General features: G+C 40.9%; 1 protein-coding gene across 4 annotated transcripts in view; it reads right to left on the bottom strand.

The window, feature by feature from the left end:
- SORCS1 (sortilin related VPS10 domain containing receptor 1) overlaps positions 1-17,510 on the bottom strand; it is a 293,578-nt gene that overhangs the window by 18,072 nt on the left and 257,996 nt on the right. For all 4 annotated transcript variants that reach the window (XM_061372634.1, XM_061372633.1, XM_061372636.1 and 1 more), the window contains exons 19-23: positions 11,506-11,692; positions 7,423-7,556; positions 5,452-5,575; positions 4,347-4,459; positions 1,489-1,620 (exon numbers count right to left, since the gene is read on the bottom strand). In XM_061372634.1, the coding sequence (XP_061228618.1) occupies positions 1,489-1,620; positions 4,347-4,459; positions 5,452-5,575; positions 7,423-7,556; positions 11,506-11,692 (690 nt within the window). The remainder of the gene's footprint in view (positions 1-1,488; positions 1,621-4,346; positions 4,460-5,451; positions 5,576-7,422; positions 7,557-11,505; positions 11,693-17,510) is intronic.

Here is a 17,510-nt window from a genome sequence, read left to right on the forward strand (position 1 = left end):
TACGTTTTTATCTTGTCCATAAAAAGGATCATGAGGCCACTGTCAGGGCTTCCTTTCTCCACAGCCACAGAGACTTCATTTGTACAGGGGGAAGAAAGAAAGGGGCAAAGAGATGAAGTAACTGGCAAAATAAAATAAGCCGCTGAGGGCCAGAGGGGGGCAGGGTCAGCTGTAAATTTGAAAGTTTATGGACTGGCTTCCTTGCCAATTTGTGATTGAGGAAAGGAGAAGGGGGATGAAGAAGAAAAGGGAGGAAAGATTTCGCAGATCAGCAAATCTCTATTTTTTTGCTTAGTACTTGGGTGGTGAAAATCACAGAGGAAAGTCATTTGTCAATAAAAGACGATGGCTAAGGATGCTGAGCAGGGGAAAGCTTAAGGATACATTTACCTAGTGGTTTGAGGCCCACAGCTAAGTTAACAGGGCTTTGAACCACTACAAGAGGCAGCAGCAACAGGCAGTAACAGGTCAGGCAGATGAAAAGGCTATGAGAAGACAAGAATACAAAAAGAAGAAAATACTCTTGATACATGCACTGATGGGAAGACTTCATTGATTCACAAATTGAGGGACAAATCCAAAGAGAAATGCTACACCCCTTGCGCCATCCAGTGGAGCAGCTGGCATCCAGTAATGCTGAGGATTTCACCGTAGCACTGAGGATGTTATTTGTGAGCTGATGACACCCTCCACCCCATACTTAAATAGTCCATACCAACATGGATACTCAGGGATAGCTATCTTTGCACCTGGAATATGAGGTAATAAACTGAGAGCTATTCCATTATTTTTGCCCAGCACAGTGTTTTATCTTCAAGCCATGCTTGGCCCACCTGGTGGGCAGGATCTTTTGTGTCTGCAAGGTGATATACTCCTCCAGTTGTCACAACCTACTTCAGCCTTGCACAGAGAAAACAATCCGTAGTTGCTGAACCCCACTACCAGTATCATTAAGAGGGGAGGCAGATAACCCACCCACATCCCTGTGCATTTAAAGTAACAAAGTTCAATCTCCCCAGGTCTACCACCCAGCTTTGTCCTTCAGTGCTTTCTAGACCCTTCACAGCTTCATAAACTTTGCCTTATGAGACTACTTTAGTTCATGTTGGCAGAAGTCATGCCCTATATCCTTCCTGCCTTCTTCATACTTCCAGGAAGTAGAATGAAACTTCTTAAGGACATGACATCTTACAAATGTATACCAATTAAATATTACTAAGGGAACCCAAATAGGAGTCTCACCTCCTAAATACAGCTCCAAAACCTTTTTCCAGTGTTTGGAAGGAAAAAATCCCCATTGAAATAATACAAAACAAAACCCTAACAAAAAATCCCAGAGGATGGAGCATGTATCACAGTCATTGTTTAGACCCCAGTGACTCAGATGCATTTCTACCACAATTACTTTTTCCAACCTCTCCTAGAAATCCCAAAAAAGGCTATTTCACAAATGCATAAACACAATTCCCCACGTAATAGACACAATACCTGCTCTAGGTCTGCTGATGTTCTTTTATTTTCTCCTGTGGCATCTCGATGTGGTAAAATGAAGAGTTCAGCAGATGTGGGTAGACCAGGGAGCACTGCGACCAGAATATGCTTGCTTGAAATACCTGTTGCCTGATACATAGACAGATAATGGTCAGATAAACATTGGGGATGGCACTGAATGCTGAGAGCTTCTTTGCTAAGGCATCACAGTACTCATACAAATGATGTAGGGTATATCTGGTACAACAGGGAAAATCTTGTTAAAATCTACTGCAGGTAAGATGTCAGGGATTCATGATTTCCTGATCTAAGCTATTTTATCATTCTCCAGTAAAATATGCAGGGTCCTAAGGCAACAGTGATAATCAGACATGCTATAAGGAGCTTGTAATTAACAGTTGCATACGGTATGATTTGCTTTGTCTAAATTTAGCTATTTTAAAGTTACCTGAGTATACCAAGTTAGTCCCCAAGGTTGTTGATTTAGGCAGCTGTAAGAAACCATATATTATTGGGCAAAAATATGTGGGCAGAGCTGCATTTTAGAGGTATGATTAACCAAGCTTTGCGGAGACTCGGGGAGAGAGAAGATGATGAATCAAGTTTGAATCCCAAAAGCCAAACACATTCTTAATAGTTCATATCCTGGGTTGATTCCACAAGTTAATGAGGATCCTTTTATTATTTTTTAAGTGTTAAAGATTGTATTAATCTGCAATTTTTTATTTTTTCTCTTGTTGGCTGAAAATCTTAGGTAAGCAGTTAAAACTCAAAGCTCTCTTCAACAAAAATTAGCCAAAATTCAGAAAAAAGTACCCCACAGGCATCACTACCAGGGTCATGTCTGGTCGTGTGTTTCAGCTGCTGGTATCATGACATTACAGAACCAGGCTGCAGAGTTATTCTACCTAAAGGAGCTAGTTTGGCCTTCAGGAAGTTTTGTGAGTTGAAAGGAGGAGAAACAGTTTGCTCAGTCTTCCTCCATTGACTCTCCGTGTTGTGGATTATCTGGCAAATGCACTTAAATCTCTAGATCCTCATTTAAATCTTGATTCCAAGTGCTGAATTTAGTAGATCACTTTTAAAGGAAAAGTGTTCTCGGATATAAGACAGACCACAGCAGATGGATGCAACACTGAGATTCCCCTGCAGTCAGGACTTGCAATCCTCTCAGACATTAACTGCACCTAAACCTCATGAATTCTTCTCTCTAGTGGTTCAAAAGCAAAGTCTTGGAGCAGCTGCTCATTGAAGGAAATGATGGATGGAGGACAAGGAGGCAGCAAACCTGATTACAAATCACCGTTACCTGAGCTGAGTCTATGGCCATCCCATGTGTGACTGCTGACAGTGCAGGGAATACCCTGTGGAGCTATGAAAAGAGAACCCTTCTCTTCCACAGCACACCAAGCAAAAGCATGTAGTGTTGCCATTGTTGGTTTGGGTTTTTTCTAATGTGGATGTAGAAGAAATATAACAACATGAAGGTCTCATACATTCTCTTCAAGTATTCTGTGAAGCCAGGGCTTTCATTATTTGTGCTTGCCTAACAGGTTGTTCTAAGATGTCAAGAAAAAGACACAGCATTACCTGTTAAAAAAAGTCTTCTTTTTCAGAGGCTGGGAATGATTTTTTACTTTTTTTGGTCTGGAAGCTTTTTGGCTGATCTATTCAATTCATTTGTGTAGTCATCAAAAGTGGGAGACAAGACTCAGAAAGTCAATGATGTGAGCAAATAATAATGATCATAATACAAAATAGGATATTTTGTGATAATATGAAATCATCCTTACACACAGAGATTTTAGTAGAGAACTGTAATTTCCTATGCAGAATTTTTATCCAAGTCTATGGTACTTTGTAATAAGAATGTAATACTTTAATAAAAGTTCATAAAAATTCTATAACACAGCTATAATTTCCTATTGAATTATTTAGTTATTCAACTCATTTTTATACAGTTTACTTAATTGCTGTAGAAATCTATTGGTTTTATCTTTAATTTTTCCAGGAACTTCTCACAAAGGCTTGTTTAAGCTGAATCATTTAGCTATATAGAGAGGAATAATTAGCTATCAATTTTATTTTTTCACTCTAACAACAAAAAGGCTGTGTTTTCACTGTTCTGCTTTTTGAATGTAGCCTTGGTACTGTAGTTTTATAATTTATTTTTTTTTTACGGCTTGATTTTTTTTATTGAGTTGTTTATGTTCGGAAAATTCACCCTGAAGATAAATACATCCTTGAATACAGACATAAATAAGTCAGAAGAAGAAGCTCCAGATTTTTTTTTCTCCTTTCCTCCTCATCTTCTGTCTTTTGAGTAAACTAAGAAAAAAATCTCAGAAACAATTCAGATGGGTTTGTGTGCACCTGATGAGTGCACACCGTCTTTCCAGGTTTTTTGCATAGATGATGCCATGAATGACCATATAAGCTTACTAATAATAGCTATAAGCCTTGTATCCCTTCCAAATCTGAGTATCATTATTTTTACAAAGCAGAAACCCTGTTTCAAAGAGTTTCTTTCACCATCTTTTTTCCACTGAGCTGAGAAACCCCAGCTGTCTCTTCTGACTTTTTTTACCCTCTCAGTTTGAAATCCAAATCTTCAGCCACATAATCCACTGTCATTAAAAAGAACATATTGAAGGCTGATTTTAAGCAGCAGATTGTCATAGGATGGGATAATTTAACCTCTCTAAAATTTAGCATTCTGTCCTCAAACAGTAGCTGAGTCTCCTTTTATAGTTGGTAGAAACAGAGACGCCTTGAGAAGATAGCTGATCTAGTCATAATGTAGGCAAAAAGCAGAAATGAGAATGATTGTAAGACAGGTTATGCATATCACTTACCTCCACCAGAGCTCTCTTGACTACTCTACTGATGTCTCTTCTCCACTCTGGGATATCTGGGTTGTAGTCATCCAGGTTCGGAGAGAATGATAACCGCAGGGACTGAAATTGCTCTGCAGATACAATGACATGGCTGTGAGTAAAGACTGTAAAATGCCTTAGTGCCAAATGAATGGGCAAAACCTAGCGAAGAAACCTGCTGCAGCTCATGTTTTACTTCAACAGTCTGCAGTGATGCACAGACTGTCAGAGAATCCAGCAGTGTGTCCCAGAGGTTCACTGAGAGATTTGAAGAATCTGAGAGATTCACTGCTTGATTGTCATGAAACTGAAAAAGGTGATCGCCCCTTACTTCAATGGATGAACAGCAATGGAAAGGGAACTGTGTTGGGAACATAAAGTAAATGCTACATTCTCTTTGACTTCTGAGGCAGGCAAGCCCTGTGAAAGTAAGCTGTGATTGTACTCTCATAGACATGCCCCAAATACTTGAAATCTTAACTGGAAGGGGACAGGGATAAAGGTAGGAGAGAACTAGCCTTGGAAAACACACTTCTGAATCTCTGTTGCTGGTAAGAGATTCTGCATTGATCATTATGACCATGTGCTTAGTATAAAAAGCTAAAACTGAGATTCCCTGTGGTTCTTAAGCTCCATCTACACTACATATTTGTGTGCCCTGAGTGCTTCTGAGGCCTGAGTACAGTACCAAATCAGTACAGATTTCTGTACAGAACTACAGCACACAGCACTGAATTATCTTTCAAGCTAAGCAGCTTTTGCATGAGTTAAGAGGCCTCTGCTGGCCAAGAAGGCGGAAAACCAGCTTGCAAAACAACCTAACATTTTGACCATTATGTAAGGATGACCAAATAGTGATAGAGCAGATGCAAGGGCTCTATGAAGGAGATCAATGTTCTGCAGTCATCCCAGTCTAGACAGTCAGTGTCCTTCAGAGATGTTATGCTGAACTGATAACACTGGAACTGAGTTTATCTCACTCAAAGCATACCAGAATAAAGACCTCATGTTGCTGCCAGATAATCTGGCTCTCCAGCTCTTGACTGTGGAGAATCCTATGCAAAATGAAGGGGGAAGAACTCACCATACACAGCAATAGTTTTTGTGTCCTGAAGAATTGTGTTCCCTGCTGAGACCTGAACAGTGATGGTATTCATCCCTTCCACAGAAAATGTGAATGTGATGCTCCCTTCCAATGTGATCAGTGGCTGCAAACACATCAGAAAAAGAGAAATTAAGTTAATTTGACTGGAAATGAAAAGCAAAAATGAGTTTGGCTCTCTATCCATGGGTTGGGGATTTAATTCCAGCTTGGAAACTTAAGACATAGAAGGGGTCCCAAGACTTGGAAGCCAGTTTTCTGGGGAGGACCCAGGAATTCAGATGAGGATGTCCTCCTGAAATTTAATCTGAGGTACTTGTAATTTCCAAAGGAGATCAATTTTAAGATCAGGTGCTCAGGTGTCACACTCTTTTCCCAGAATTAGTTCTAAGTCATTTGTTTGTTCTGCCACAACTCAAAGAGGTTGTGACAGAACCAGGAGGCACATTAAGATTTCTCTTTTGTTATCTTTAAGACATGGAGATGTCATTTTTGGTAAGTGATGGTGTTTAGTGAGAACACAGATCCCCTCACCTTGCTTCGGTATGCAACCAGTTTATCAATGAGTTTCGTCCTCTTGCAGCAGTCTCTGCTCTAACTTATGTGTTTGCTTATTAATGAACTGGGTGAGAACTTCAAAGTACTCAGTATTAAGTTAAACTCTGTTGCCATTGTAGTCTGTAGTAAAACTCTCACTTCAACAAGAACAGAGTTAGATCAACTCTGATCACTTATGAACTTAGTAGATCAGAGGGAAGGTTAAAAGGTGACAATCACAGCCTGTAAGTACCTCCAGGGGAAGATGATTTCTGGTAGTACTGAGAGTTCTTTAATCTACAAACAAAGACATAACAAGATCCAACAGCTTGAAACTGAAGCTAGATACATTCTGACTACAAACACAGTTCATGTGTTCAATGCTCAGGATAATTAGCTGGGGGGAAATAGCTGGGAAGCAGGTAAGAAAAAGAAGCAATGAATTCTACATAATCTGAGGGGAATTACTAACACAAAAAAAAGTCAGGTTCCGCCTTAATCACAAAGAGTTAAATCGAGCAGAATGTACTGATGAAACCCTTGGACCTACATTACACAGAAGATAACCATGTGTGGTTGAAAGTCCCTACTGGCTCTACAAAATTCATGTGAATTTCTCCCCTCAGAAACTAGTCAGGGTCTCCAGGTACTTCAGCCACAAAGGTATGTAAAATAACAGTTACACTGCCTATGCAGATTTTCCTGCACTGCAAGCATAGAGGCAGTGGAATGCGTTGTATACTGTTCTCATATCCGAGCAGAGCCCAGAGGCAGGAAGGTGTGTTTGGAACCATTTTATCCACCAGTAGCACATGATAATTAGGTCTTCTTGCACATATGGTTTAGCATACAGTGTGGGGGCTCAGGACTAGGCTCAGTATATTTAAGGGGAGGCATAGAGCTGATGGCAGTCTCTTCCCTTGTGAGTCACCAGCGAAATGAGGTTTAAACTCTAGGGCTGTGTAAAGTCACCTCCAGATATAAAACCAGTTTGAAAGGCTGGTTTCCTAAAAAAACCCCACAAACCTCAAAAAACCCCACAAACCCCCAAAACCCCAAAATCCCTGAGATTTGTTGTCGTTTTTTGAAGAAGGGGTGGTGGGGGAAAACATACTTAGAAACTCTTCTGGATTTTGGTTCACTATATCCACTTTGATGAAAATGCAGGAAGAAAGCTATTGGCAATTTGCATGAAATGGCAATAAATCCTACAGCTAAGTCACAGCAACAAACACAAAGCAGTTCTTGCATTCCAGCATTGATATATCAAAGAATCATTAGTTTCTTGGTCTCTGGATTATAATTTTCTTACGTGACTATTTAGAAACATTCCCAGATCCCTCTCTCCATCCCTCCCTCCACAGTCAGAATGCTCCTCCAGGATTATTCTGACCTCAGTCCACAGAGAATACAAACCTCCGTGTTGTTCCCAAACCACCAGACATAAGTAAGTGTTCCCACTTGGCTCGGCCACAGTACTGCTGTGGCGTTGACCTCCTTGTTCTTTGTGGTGACAAATGGTAGAGATAGGTGAACATGTTCCAAGGGGCCTGCAGAGACAGAAGAGGTAGGTGAGTCCTTCCTTCCTCTGAAATAACCTGGAGGAGAATGGAACTCGGGGAAATCCACTGGTTTAGGGGAAAGACATCATCCTGGTCACTGTGGGGCATGGCAGTTAATGTTTCAGCTTGGTGCTATGTCTAGAGAGGAAAGCTTATATCTGTTCATCATAGAATAGGAGCTACCCATGTATTTGGACCTGAAAAAATTGGATGAATATCATATGCTAAGGAATTTTATATATGACTTAAAAAATAGGGGCAGAGCCCTGTTATGTGAATATGGCCTTCACCAGCAAGACATAAGGATGTGAAAGACAATTTGCTTAAGTGATCAGGAAGCATCTCTGCTGATGCAAACTGCCATGACTTGGTGAACTTCAGCAGTCGTGTATCTGCTTATATCAGCTGAACTCTATCTGAAGGTAGCTATTCACTGAATGCCTTAATTTTAACGTTACCTTGTACTCCCTCCTTTTCCTCAATGAACTCTTTTATTTCTTTAATATAAACAGAACATAATTCATTCGACAAGTGACATTATGCCCAGGGTTACACATTTCCCATCTTCTGGAGACAGATGGGCCTTTGTTGTTACATCTTGTTCTATGGATTCTTTTTTAAAATGTGTTCTGACTGTTCACTTGGAGAACAAAGCAATTCTCCTGAGTGACAGAGAAAGGAAAAGAAAGAAACCCCAGTGGATATGGGTTTCTTACACAAATTAAGGCCACACCTATGTGTTCTACAAGCTCCCCTGTGACAATAAGCAGAAAATACAGCCTGGGAGGATTAACTGTCCATACGCAGTTGAGATGCACTACTAAAGGATTTTATATATTTCAGGAGAGGATTTTTCAGGACATATCCCATGCACACATCACCACTTAGACCTTGCTTTTCAACCCAAAGGAACACTACCTGTTTTGGAGAAAGCACCCTATACCCCTATAGAGCACACAGAGGCACAGAGTGATACGAAAGCATTTTCCAAAACCAGACTGCATAAACAATGCCAGGATAAACAAGGACCAGTGTTTCTGACTTACTACTGAAATGCCATTTACTCTGAGCTGTAGACACAACCACTGCTTAACCTGAAGCAGCCCAATTAGGAGTTATCCACGATCAGACTAACTAAAGCCTGCTATAGACCAGACCATGGCTCATTTTCTCTTTTATAATCAGCAGACAACAGTCTTCTTGAAAATTCATGAGGAGCCAGAATTTCACCCTTATGATTTTAATGGCATTCCCCTGCTCAGATAGCTTTCCATGATAAGGCTGTGCCTGCTTTCAGCAAGACTCTGAGACCTGAAAAACAGCACTTTGACAGGATAATATTTTGCAGCTCTGGTATCCTTTGGGATGTTTGCCAAATGCCCAATATCAGCACAGTCCTCTAAAGGAATACATTTCCTAATACCTGATGCAGTGACAAAAGTGACAATGGAGCCCATGTGAAGTCTGATACACTCGAACATAACTGCTCTGAAGGTGTCTCAAATGATCCTGCACTGCAGAGCGTGCCCAGCATCTCCTTGGACCTTCACCATTTGTCAGCTAGGAAAGAACATGAAAAAATAACTAAAGGAAGCCAAATCTGCCTCAGTATTTCTGTGCACATAGCTGATGGGTCAGTGGCTGAAATGCGGAACTATTATCTGGCCAGCAGATGGGGATAGCTCACTCTGGATAGGCCCTTAGCTTGCTAGAAAACTGCTTTCTCCCACACCAGTTTGAAGAGAATTCATTTCTGAGTTTCATGCAGGGCTATGGAGATTACAAACCTCTCCTGCCCCAGGAAAAAACTGGGTACAAGTCCCAGACAACAGAAAGAGAGAAGCTTCTCAAGATGCTCACTTGGACGGGTGACATTATTCTGAAGCATTCAGGCAAATGCGTAACTAACTTTCCAAGGGAAAACTTTGTCCTGTCAGGACAGTTCAGAGACAGATGATTGGCTGGAGAAGCAGTTTATACAGAATTTACTTTCCATCCACCCCAAAATGCTCCTGCCTTCCGATAACCTGCATTTCTGTATCCCTGGACCACGTGCAACAAAGGCACTGCTGATGTGCACTGGCCCTGCAGCTGCAGCAGGATGAGGAGGGCAAGGGATGGAGGTTTTACTCTTATATTTGAGATCACAAGCACTGTGGTTCAGTGCCTGCAGCTCTCCCCTCAGCAAGGCTGCTGGCTACAGAGAGAGAAGGGTGTTGCAAGGACCAGATCTCACTCCACATACTCATGTATTAACCCTGAAACAAGGTGTCACCCAGTTAGTAGCCATTCCCGTGCTCAGGCTGCACACTTCTTTTCTGTGGATCTTAGCAATATAGTGTGTCTATTGTAAGGACAGGTATTTTTACAAAACGCTCCAAAGGCTAAGCTCTTGCACCCCAAGCAAACAGCTGACTGGCAATGGAAGCATTTAAACAGGATTTACAAACTTTGTGGATCTAGGTGTTAGGCTTTGGAGGGGTCTGGATTTACTGTACATCTCCGCCCTCAGCCAATCTATTGCTAGTCTGAGTGACAATATGCTTGGTCTGCAGCCTGTTTTGAAGTCCCTAATTCTCGTCATGTAGAGAAAGGTGAGACATAGCCCCTTGGAGCTGTCACTTCTGCAAGGGCTCAGGCACATATAATCTGGGCCTGGCTGCAATGATCATGCAGTATTTTAAGTCTTGTGTTGGCATTACCTATTCAAGACACAGAAACATACACTATCAGCTGCTACATCACACAAATGTGTCTGAATATTGCCTATTCCATCTACTGCTTAAACAATCAAAATGGTTCTTAAGCTCCCAATGTCTCAAGAAAATGGATTAAACCAGCTATAAACCAGAAAGCCACTATGAGTGAGAATGAAGGCTGGACACCTGCCAGCCGAAAGTCTTTCTGAAGGGGGGCATTCAGGGAGATCCTTGCTCCTGCTTCTCTAGTGCTCCCATAAACCTCCTATCTCCCACAGTTATACCTCCCACTGCTCCCATCTGTTGATATGACAGTGCACCGTTAAAGAGCTGCCCTCTTCCACTGAAGAGGCAGCTGCTTTCATGCTGTATCAATTAACTCAAAACCTAGAGTTAAAATATATGGAATGTGCTAAATTATCTAGGCAGTACGTGGAGTTAATTTGGTAGAGGGTAAGTGGCATTCCTGTTATAATAACTTCAAGTTTGGGAATTTCCCTTTTCTTTTTTCAGTAAATCTGGCACAGAAGCACACATTTGAAACATAAATCACTGATACCCCCCCCCCCCCCCCAAACACACTGTGTAAGGAAAATGATGCTCCAAACAAAATCCATTAGGGATGTTACAAAATTTCAGTATTAGGTTGACCCTTTTGCATTCATAACCATGTGCTGGAATTAATATGAAAGAACACATTGGTGGTTTTATGCAAGTACTTGAGATACATTTCAGTTGCAAATCAGAGCTGAAGTATAAAGAGGTTAAAAAGAACAGCAGAAGAGCAATGCGAAGATATTTTTTCTTGTAATACTGTTTAACACCATGATTTTTGGTTCCTATGACAACAGAAAGACTGAAATGTACTGTTTTCCATCCCAGAGGTGGTTGTATTTCATTAGCAGGCAAAATACACGTACAAGCTAAAAGTCAAGGCTTTGAAAAGTGATTCAATATCCTCAATGTCTTTGTTTTTCTGTAAGTATAAACATGCTAACGAAGGTGTGTCTCAGGATGGGCTGGACACTCCTTTGAGGTGCCCTAAGTTAGAATACCCAAAATTAGAGGTGGAATAGAGTTAAAAAAGTAAATGTCACTTTCGCTTGTAACTCCTCTCAGTCTGGAGTCCTCTGCTGGAGGACAAACACTCATCAGACCCCACCACTCTGTTTCCAACTGCAAAGCCCCAAATGTCATCTATAGCGACAGCAGCTAACAGTGAGTATGAACATACATACATGTTACATGCAGGTAGAGGACAGCATTGTCAGAACCCAGGCTGTTTTCCACCATCACGGTCACTCGGAATATGCCCACGTTCTGGTAGATGTGCTTGATCCCATCTTCTGTCGAGCTGAGATTGGCATATGACACAGCGATGCCATCTCCAAAATCCACCTGAATGAAGGATCTCTGGAGGTCTCCCTGTGGTGATAGAGAAAGGGTCAGAATCAACTCTGCTTTTCTTTTGAGAGACTGGATCAGTGGGGTGACCTAGACCAACCAGTGGACAGTCACAAGGTCTCCTGTTACCAGAAGAAAGGTGGTCATTTCATCAACTTGCTCAGTTTTCAGTGAAGAGAAAGTGACCTGTTCTTGAGACTGACTCAGTTGCACTGTGAAGGTGTCCTCCAAGGTGTAGCCCTGGTTTTCCCAATCATCAGGGGTACTAGGGGATCTTCTGGAAAGTATGCTGTTTCCTTCCCCTGGGCTTCCTTACAATGAGGAGCAGAGTTGTAGAGAGGAACGGTGCTCATGTCAGCAAGTACTCAGGACATGGGGAGCTATTGAGATTGCCTCGGGAGCCTTTTGAACAACCTACAATGTGAGCTTTTGTATTTAAAACCATAAAAAGCAGAAAGATAAAACTGAGAAGTCTTCAGGGAAAGGTCAACTATATCAAAGGGGTGAGGTGTCAAAAGAACTGCTTCAGCTTCACATGATAATGACAGCTTACAGCAGCTTATGACTTGCTCAGTGGCCTGATTTAAAATGAGCTGGATTTGTATTTATTTCAGGACAGCTACCAACACTACTGACACTAAGTGGGACCCTTTGTGCCTGCCTCAGAAGGGAAAGGCTAATGAACTGACAGACCTGATTAAACTTTTCTCCTCCTGCCTAGAGATAATCCCAGCACAGTAGGTTTGTGGTGTAACTCAGAATGCCAATTTGTGACATTCTCCTGGGCTGCTAATCTACCATGTTTCAGAACTGTTACCATAAATTACAATAAATACAGAAAAAAATCACAGCTGGGAAACAAACAGAACAGTCCTGAAACAGGCTTCTATCTTCCACTCCTGAAACTGGATTCCAGCCTGCTACATGTAGCTTCATCAAACTCTTCATCAGTCACCCAGCCCAAAAGGCTTTTAAAACCCCAAAGAGGGAAACAATGTCATTTCTTTATTCTGCTTCACAAATAAAAAGTAATTGTTGAATTTTTTGTTGTTGTTTTAAGCCTATTTAAAAGACTGAAAAGTGAGTCATGCTTGCATACAAAAGTCCATTTAACCTATGTCGCGCACACATGAAACACTTTAAACATTTTCTCGTATGGCAAGGCAGTGATATGCTTATGATAGGGGCAGTTTCTGGCATCTGAATAATTACACAGCTGACAGTGACCTGTATAACAAATGTGGCTGCTATAGACCCTCTCACTTTTAGGTAAGATGCTGTACCTTGTCTTTAAGCATTTTTACTCCTTGTGAATGTTGCCCTCAGTGTCTCTGCATGATCCTATGCTCATGCTGGCTGGCTGTTGCTATGGAGCAGTTCACTCCACAGCCTGGTGTGCTGAAGCAATTGCCACTGTCTGGAAGGATGCTGGTAAATTAATAGCTGAGGGCAGTTCATAAAACTGGCTGAAAGGAGATTGAATTGATTTGATTGGCTTGACTCCTTCCTTTTTTTTTTAATTTTGTTTAATTTTTGGCTTTATTTTGTTTTTCCCTTGAGAGGGAAGCGGTCCTCTGCATGCCCAATTGCAATGAAAACTACCCAAGTAAATGGTTGGCATTAGGCAGGTTTCCACATCAGAAAGGGAAATTTTGTGTGTGACTAGGGGAGGGAATTGTAATACAAGCTTCATATTCCTTATGTTCTCTCGGTCTTTTTATAACTTGGTGTGAAGGCAGAAATAGTCTTTGCCTGAATGGAAAGCATGAAGACCAGAGCTATACCTGGGGATGGCAAGAGGGAGAAATTTTCCCAGATCCTCTCTTTTTATAGGCTGAAGCTGTAGTGGTTAGACTGCATGCTAACTCAGCTCCAGACTGCCCGTGGGTAGTTCTCAACTAAGTTTTAATTAGTAATTAACGTGGTAATATCTGGAGTTCTCAATGACATATTATAGAATCATAGAATATTATAGAATCATAGAATAGTTCGATTGTCAAACCTAAGAAAGGTGCTTGAGCAATGCAAAATACTAAGGTCTCCATTCAGCAAGACTCTCCTCAAGTTCTCCATTGGATGCTTTACTGGAAGTTTAACCACCTGCTTACGTTCTTTGTGACACAAATCGCTGAGCCAAGGGCTCCTACCTGTGTTGCACAGAGTATCATTTACAGGGACTGGGCAAGTCCTCATGAAGAGCCATGGGGAACAGAGGAGATAGTCTTAAGTACAGTTATGCCCTTCATTTAACTGAGTTATTTGAAAGAAGATATGCAGTTTCAAACATGAGGTAGTGGTTTGGGCACTCCTGTCTGTTTGACCAAGACAAGGGAAAGCATCAACTGGGATATGCCTCCACCAAAGGAAGCGAACACACATGAGCACCTCAGCTCTAAACCTCTTTCAGAGCAGGAATATATTCTTTCAAGCATGGTGCTGGACTCAGATCAAAGACAGAGACCTCTGAAGTACCTTTAGATGCTCTCCCAGTTCTTCTAGGTGCATCACCACTAGGGTTTTAGACGTCTTTTCCTACTGAAAAAGCGATGATATCTTCAAAGAGTAAAGCCATACTGCTGTTCAAATGGTTAAAACTGCACCAGCACAGGGACCCTCCTGGCTTTGTCCTTTCAGAGTATATTTAAGGTCATGCAGTTGAAGTCTGTTTCAGGTCAAAGTATATCCCTCTGCCTATTTGAGGTAGCAGAGGAAGATGAAAAGGCTGACAGCATTTTAGAACACCCCTGAATCTGCAAGTGTCAATCTCTTTGCTCTAATGAATGTTTTTTTTTTTCCTTGTCTTCATTTTGTCCATAGCCATGAAGCCCCCAGTGTCCACAGGTACCTCCAGGGAAGGGACCCGTTTATAAGGCACACAAGATTTAGATTTCAAATCTTCTTTCAAATTCCCTAGGGAGAAAAGATACTGACAGAAACATCTGAAAATCTAATTAGAGAAGAGCTTCAGCTGCTGTTCCCCCTGCCTTTTTCATTTGTCTTGGCCTTTCCTGGTTTGTGTTAAAACCCTGTGAACTGGAAACACATTTTCCATTCAGAAAGATCCAGGCTATAGCACTTAACTGAAAATACCATATTTTGAAAAGCTGACATTTTAAATTCTAGCTTAGGAAGTGAGAGAAAAAAAAAACATCAAGAAAACAAAGAGACTGTTTTGATTTGTTTTAATGTTTCATCTGTGCCAGCTAAGAGCACAGGCAGAATAAGAAAGGAAGAGAAAGCAGGTGAGCCAAGATAAAAACCTTTCCCATACATCCCACATCTGATCAGCATCAACTTCAGTGCCTCTGTTTCAGACATCTCTCCAGAGCCACTTCCAAGGGGCTGTTTTACCGAGTGAGGTGATCAGGTATTGGAACAGGCTGCCCAGGGAAGTGGTAGAATCACCATTCCTGGAAGTGATCAAAACCTGTAGAGATGAGGCCCTCAGTGACATGGTTTAGTGGTGGTGGCAGTCCTGGGGTAATGGTTAGACTTGATGATCTTAAAGGTCTTTTCAAACCTAGTTGATTCTGTGATTCTATTTGATTCTATGAAGAGAAGTTTTATTTTGCGACAATTTGATGCGTATACATATATCTTGCAAAAACCCCTCCTGTTGCTTTTTCCAGCTTCTCTTCATCATTTTGACAAGCCCAATACTACATGATAGTTTTTCTGAAGCTTTTGGCTCTATTAGGGCAGACACAAAGTTCCCTGCATTACTTCTACAGCCACAGTGAAACACATTGGTGCAATCAGCATGGTGCTATGTTTGGGCAGCCTCTGCGGCCTTCACTGTAAGAGGTTTTTAATACCAGTGCTCTTAGGCATCAAGGGAGAAATATGCCAAGCTGGCTGCTTGTGGTGATATCTCTGCATTCAGCTCCTGTATCTTAATCACACTAAGCTAGTCAAGAACCAATTACAACTGCTGAAAAATTGAAAGAACTTCTGATGGATGTTTTATACTTTGTACTAGATATATACAATATTCACAAGCTTGGATATAACCTGAAATACACTGCCATCTTCATGAAAGCTTTAGTCCAGCCAAAGACTTAAGCATATGCTGAACTTCAAGCATGAATACATTTTTTTAGCCTGAAAAGAAACCCTGGGAATCAAAACCAAGTTTCCTAAGATCCCATATTATGTCCTTTACCTATAGATTTGTTACTAAAATGTAAATCAGAAATTTACTGTTTTCTAAGGGATTTTCTCACTAAATATCCACAGGTTTCCAAGCATATGCAAAAGATACCCCCCCCCCTTTTCCTACCCCAATGCACATTTTTCCTGTATCTTGCCAAAATAATAAGTCTGGAGTGTACACAGGGCCTGGATGCTCAAAAAAACTCTGTGAAGCTTCCTGCCTCAGGGTATATCAAGAAGCAGCCTGTACAGTTCGCAATAATACTTTTACATTTTGATTACTTTTATGCAACTCTCAGTATTTTGGTGTATGTGAGAACCACCTAGATGGATTTTCTCTTATTCTCTCTGAATCTTGCCCAGAGGGCAGTAATAATTAGTTTTCCTTATTGACTTCCAATACTTGTACTTATTTAAGCAGTGAAACACAGTTCAAGGCTGTAAATTTTGGTTCCCATGTTTCAATTTCATTTTTAAGTCTTCAGTTATGCACTGACTTGTGCGTCTTCCTTACACATGTTGATAATAGAGTTAATTATCCTTTGCAAGAGAGAGACACTGCTGCTGTTAGATTGTCTTAATGGATTAATGTTTTGCGCTTTCTTTCGATTAACCCTTTCTGGCATGTTCCTGTCACCACCAGGAAATATCCATCAAAGATATTTGTATTTCAATTGAACATCTACACATGGGATAACTTTAGCCTAAGTCTGTTTAAAGCATATGATTAATTTTAAACAGATATTCAAGTCCAACTTGATCAAGTACTGGAGAACATGCCTTCCTGTGTAAATTCCTGTTTTCAGAGAGATGTTTTTAACATTTTAAAATCAGAAACTGAAGAGAAATGTGCCTTTTATCAGAGCAAAGAGCTTGATGCTTTTCACATGTGCTTCTTTTTCTACACCAAACCAGTTAATTTTCCTAATCAAAGCATTCATTCTGACTGCCAATTATGCTAGCTCAACTCAGCTATGAGCTTGTTCTACAGGACTAAATCTTGTGCTCCACAGCAATCAGTAAGTACAGCCTCTCAGGATTATGCAGAATAATTCAAGTTGTGTGACTGGAAGTACATTAGTAGACTGCAGTACTGTGTGTCATCATGAAAGTGAGGTCAATGTTCACACATTTTCATGGAACTTCATCAGTGAATTTAAAAATGCACGAAAGTAACTGATTTCTCCCAACCAGCTTGTCATCATCAGTAACACAGCAAATACGATTGTAATTGAGAAATCAGGGGTAGGGAAGAGGAGATGTGCTGGTCTTTCGTCTATGCGTTACTAACAGCAATGTGATGATATTAGTAAGATAAACAGCCATGATTCAGCATGGGCACTGAAAGTTATGGTGAAGGTTTCCTATTTCTAGTAATCGTTACAAACTAACTTGTGATACCAAGAGAGGGAACACAGTAGGATGCCATGAAAAAGTACAGACTATGCTTTTAAGTACTACTAGCTTTGCATCTTTAATTTGAATAAATCAACAATCAAAACAAACCTAATTCTAAGCTCATCTCCAGAGACTTCAGCTGAGTTGAATTCTGAATTGCATCAAATGACAGTGCTGAGGTGGGAAATGCTAATGGTATTGTCCCCCTGGCAAGATACCTGGGGTCATTAAACGCACCTGAGATGCATCTGAGACACAACGTACCTTAGTGGTTTTAAGTGAGAGAGTT

This window comes from Neopsephotus bourkii, unplaced genomic scaffold (genome assembly GCF_033783945.1).
Source record: "Neopsephotus bourkii isolate Nb327-2 ecotype Australia unplaced genomic scaffold, CSIRO-AGI_Nbou_v1 NB_1615, whole genome shotgun sequence".
Taxonomy (NCBI): domain Eukaryota; kingdom Metazoa; phylum Chordata; class Aves; order Psittaciformes; family Psittacidae; genus Neopsephotus; species Neopsephotus bourkii.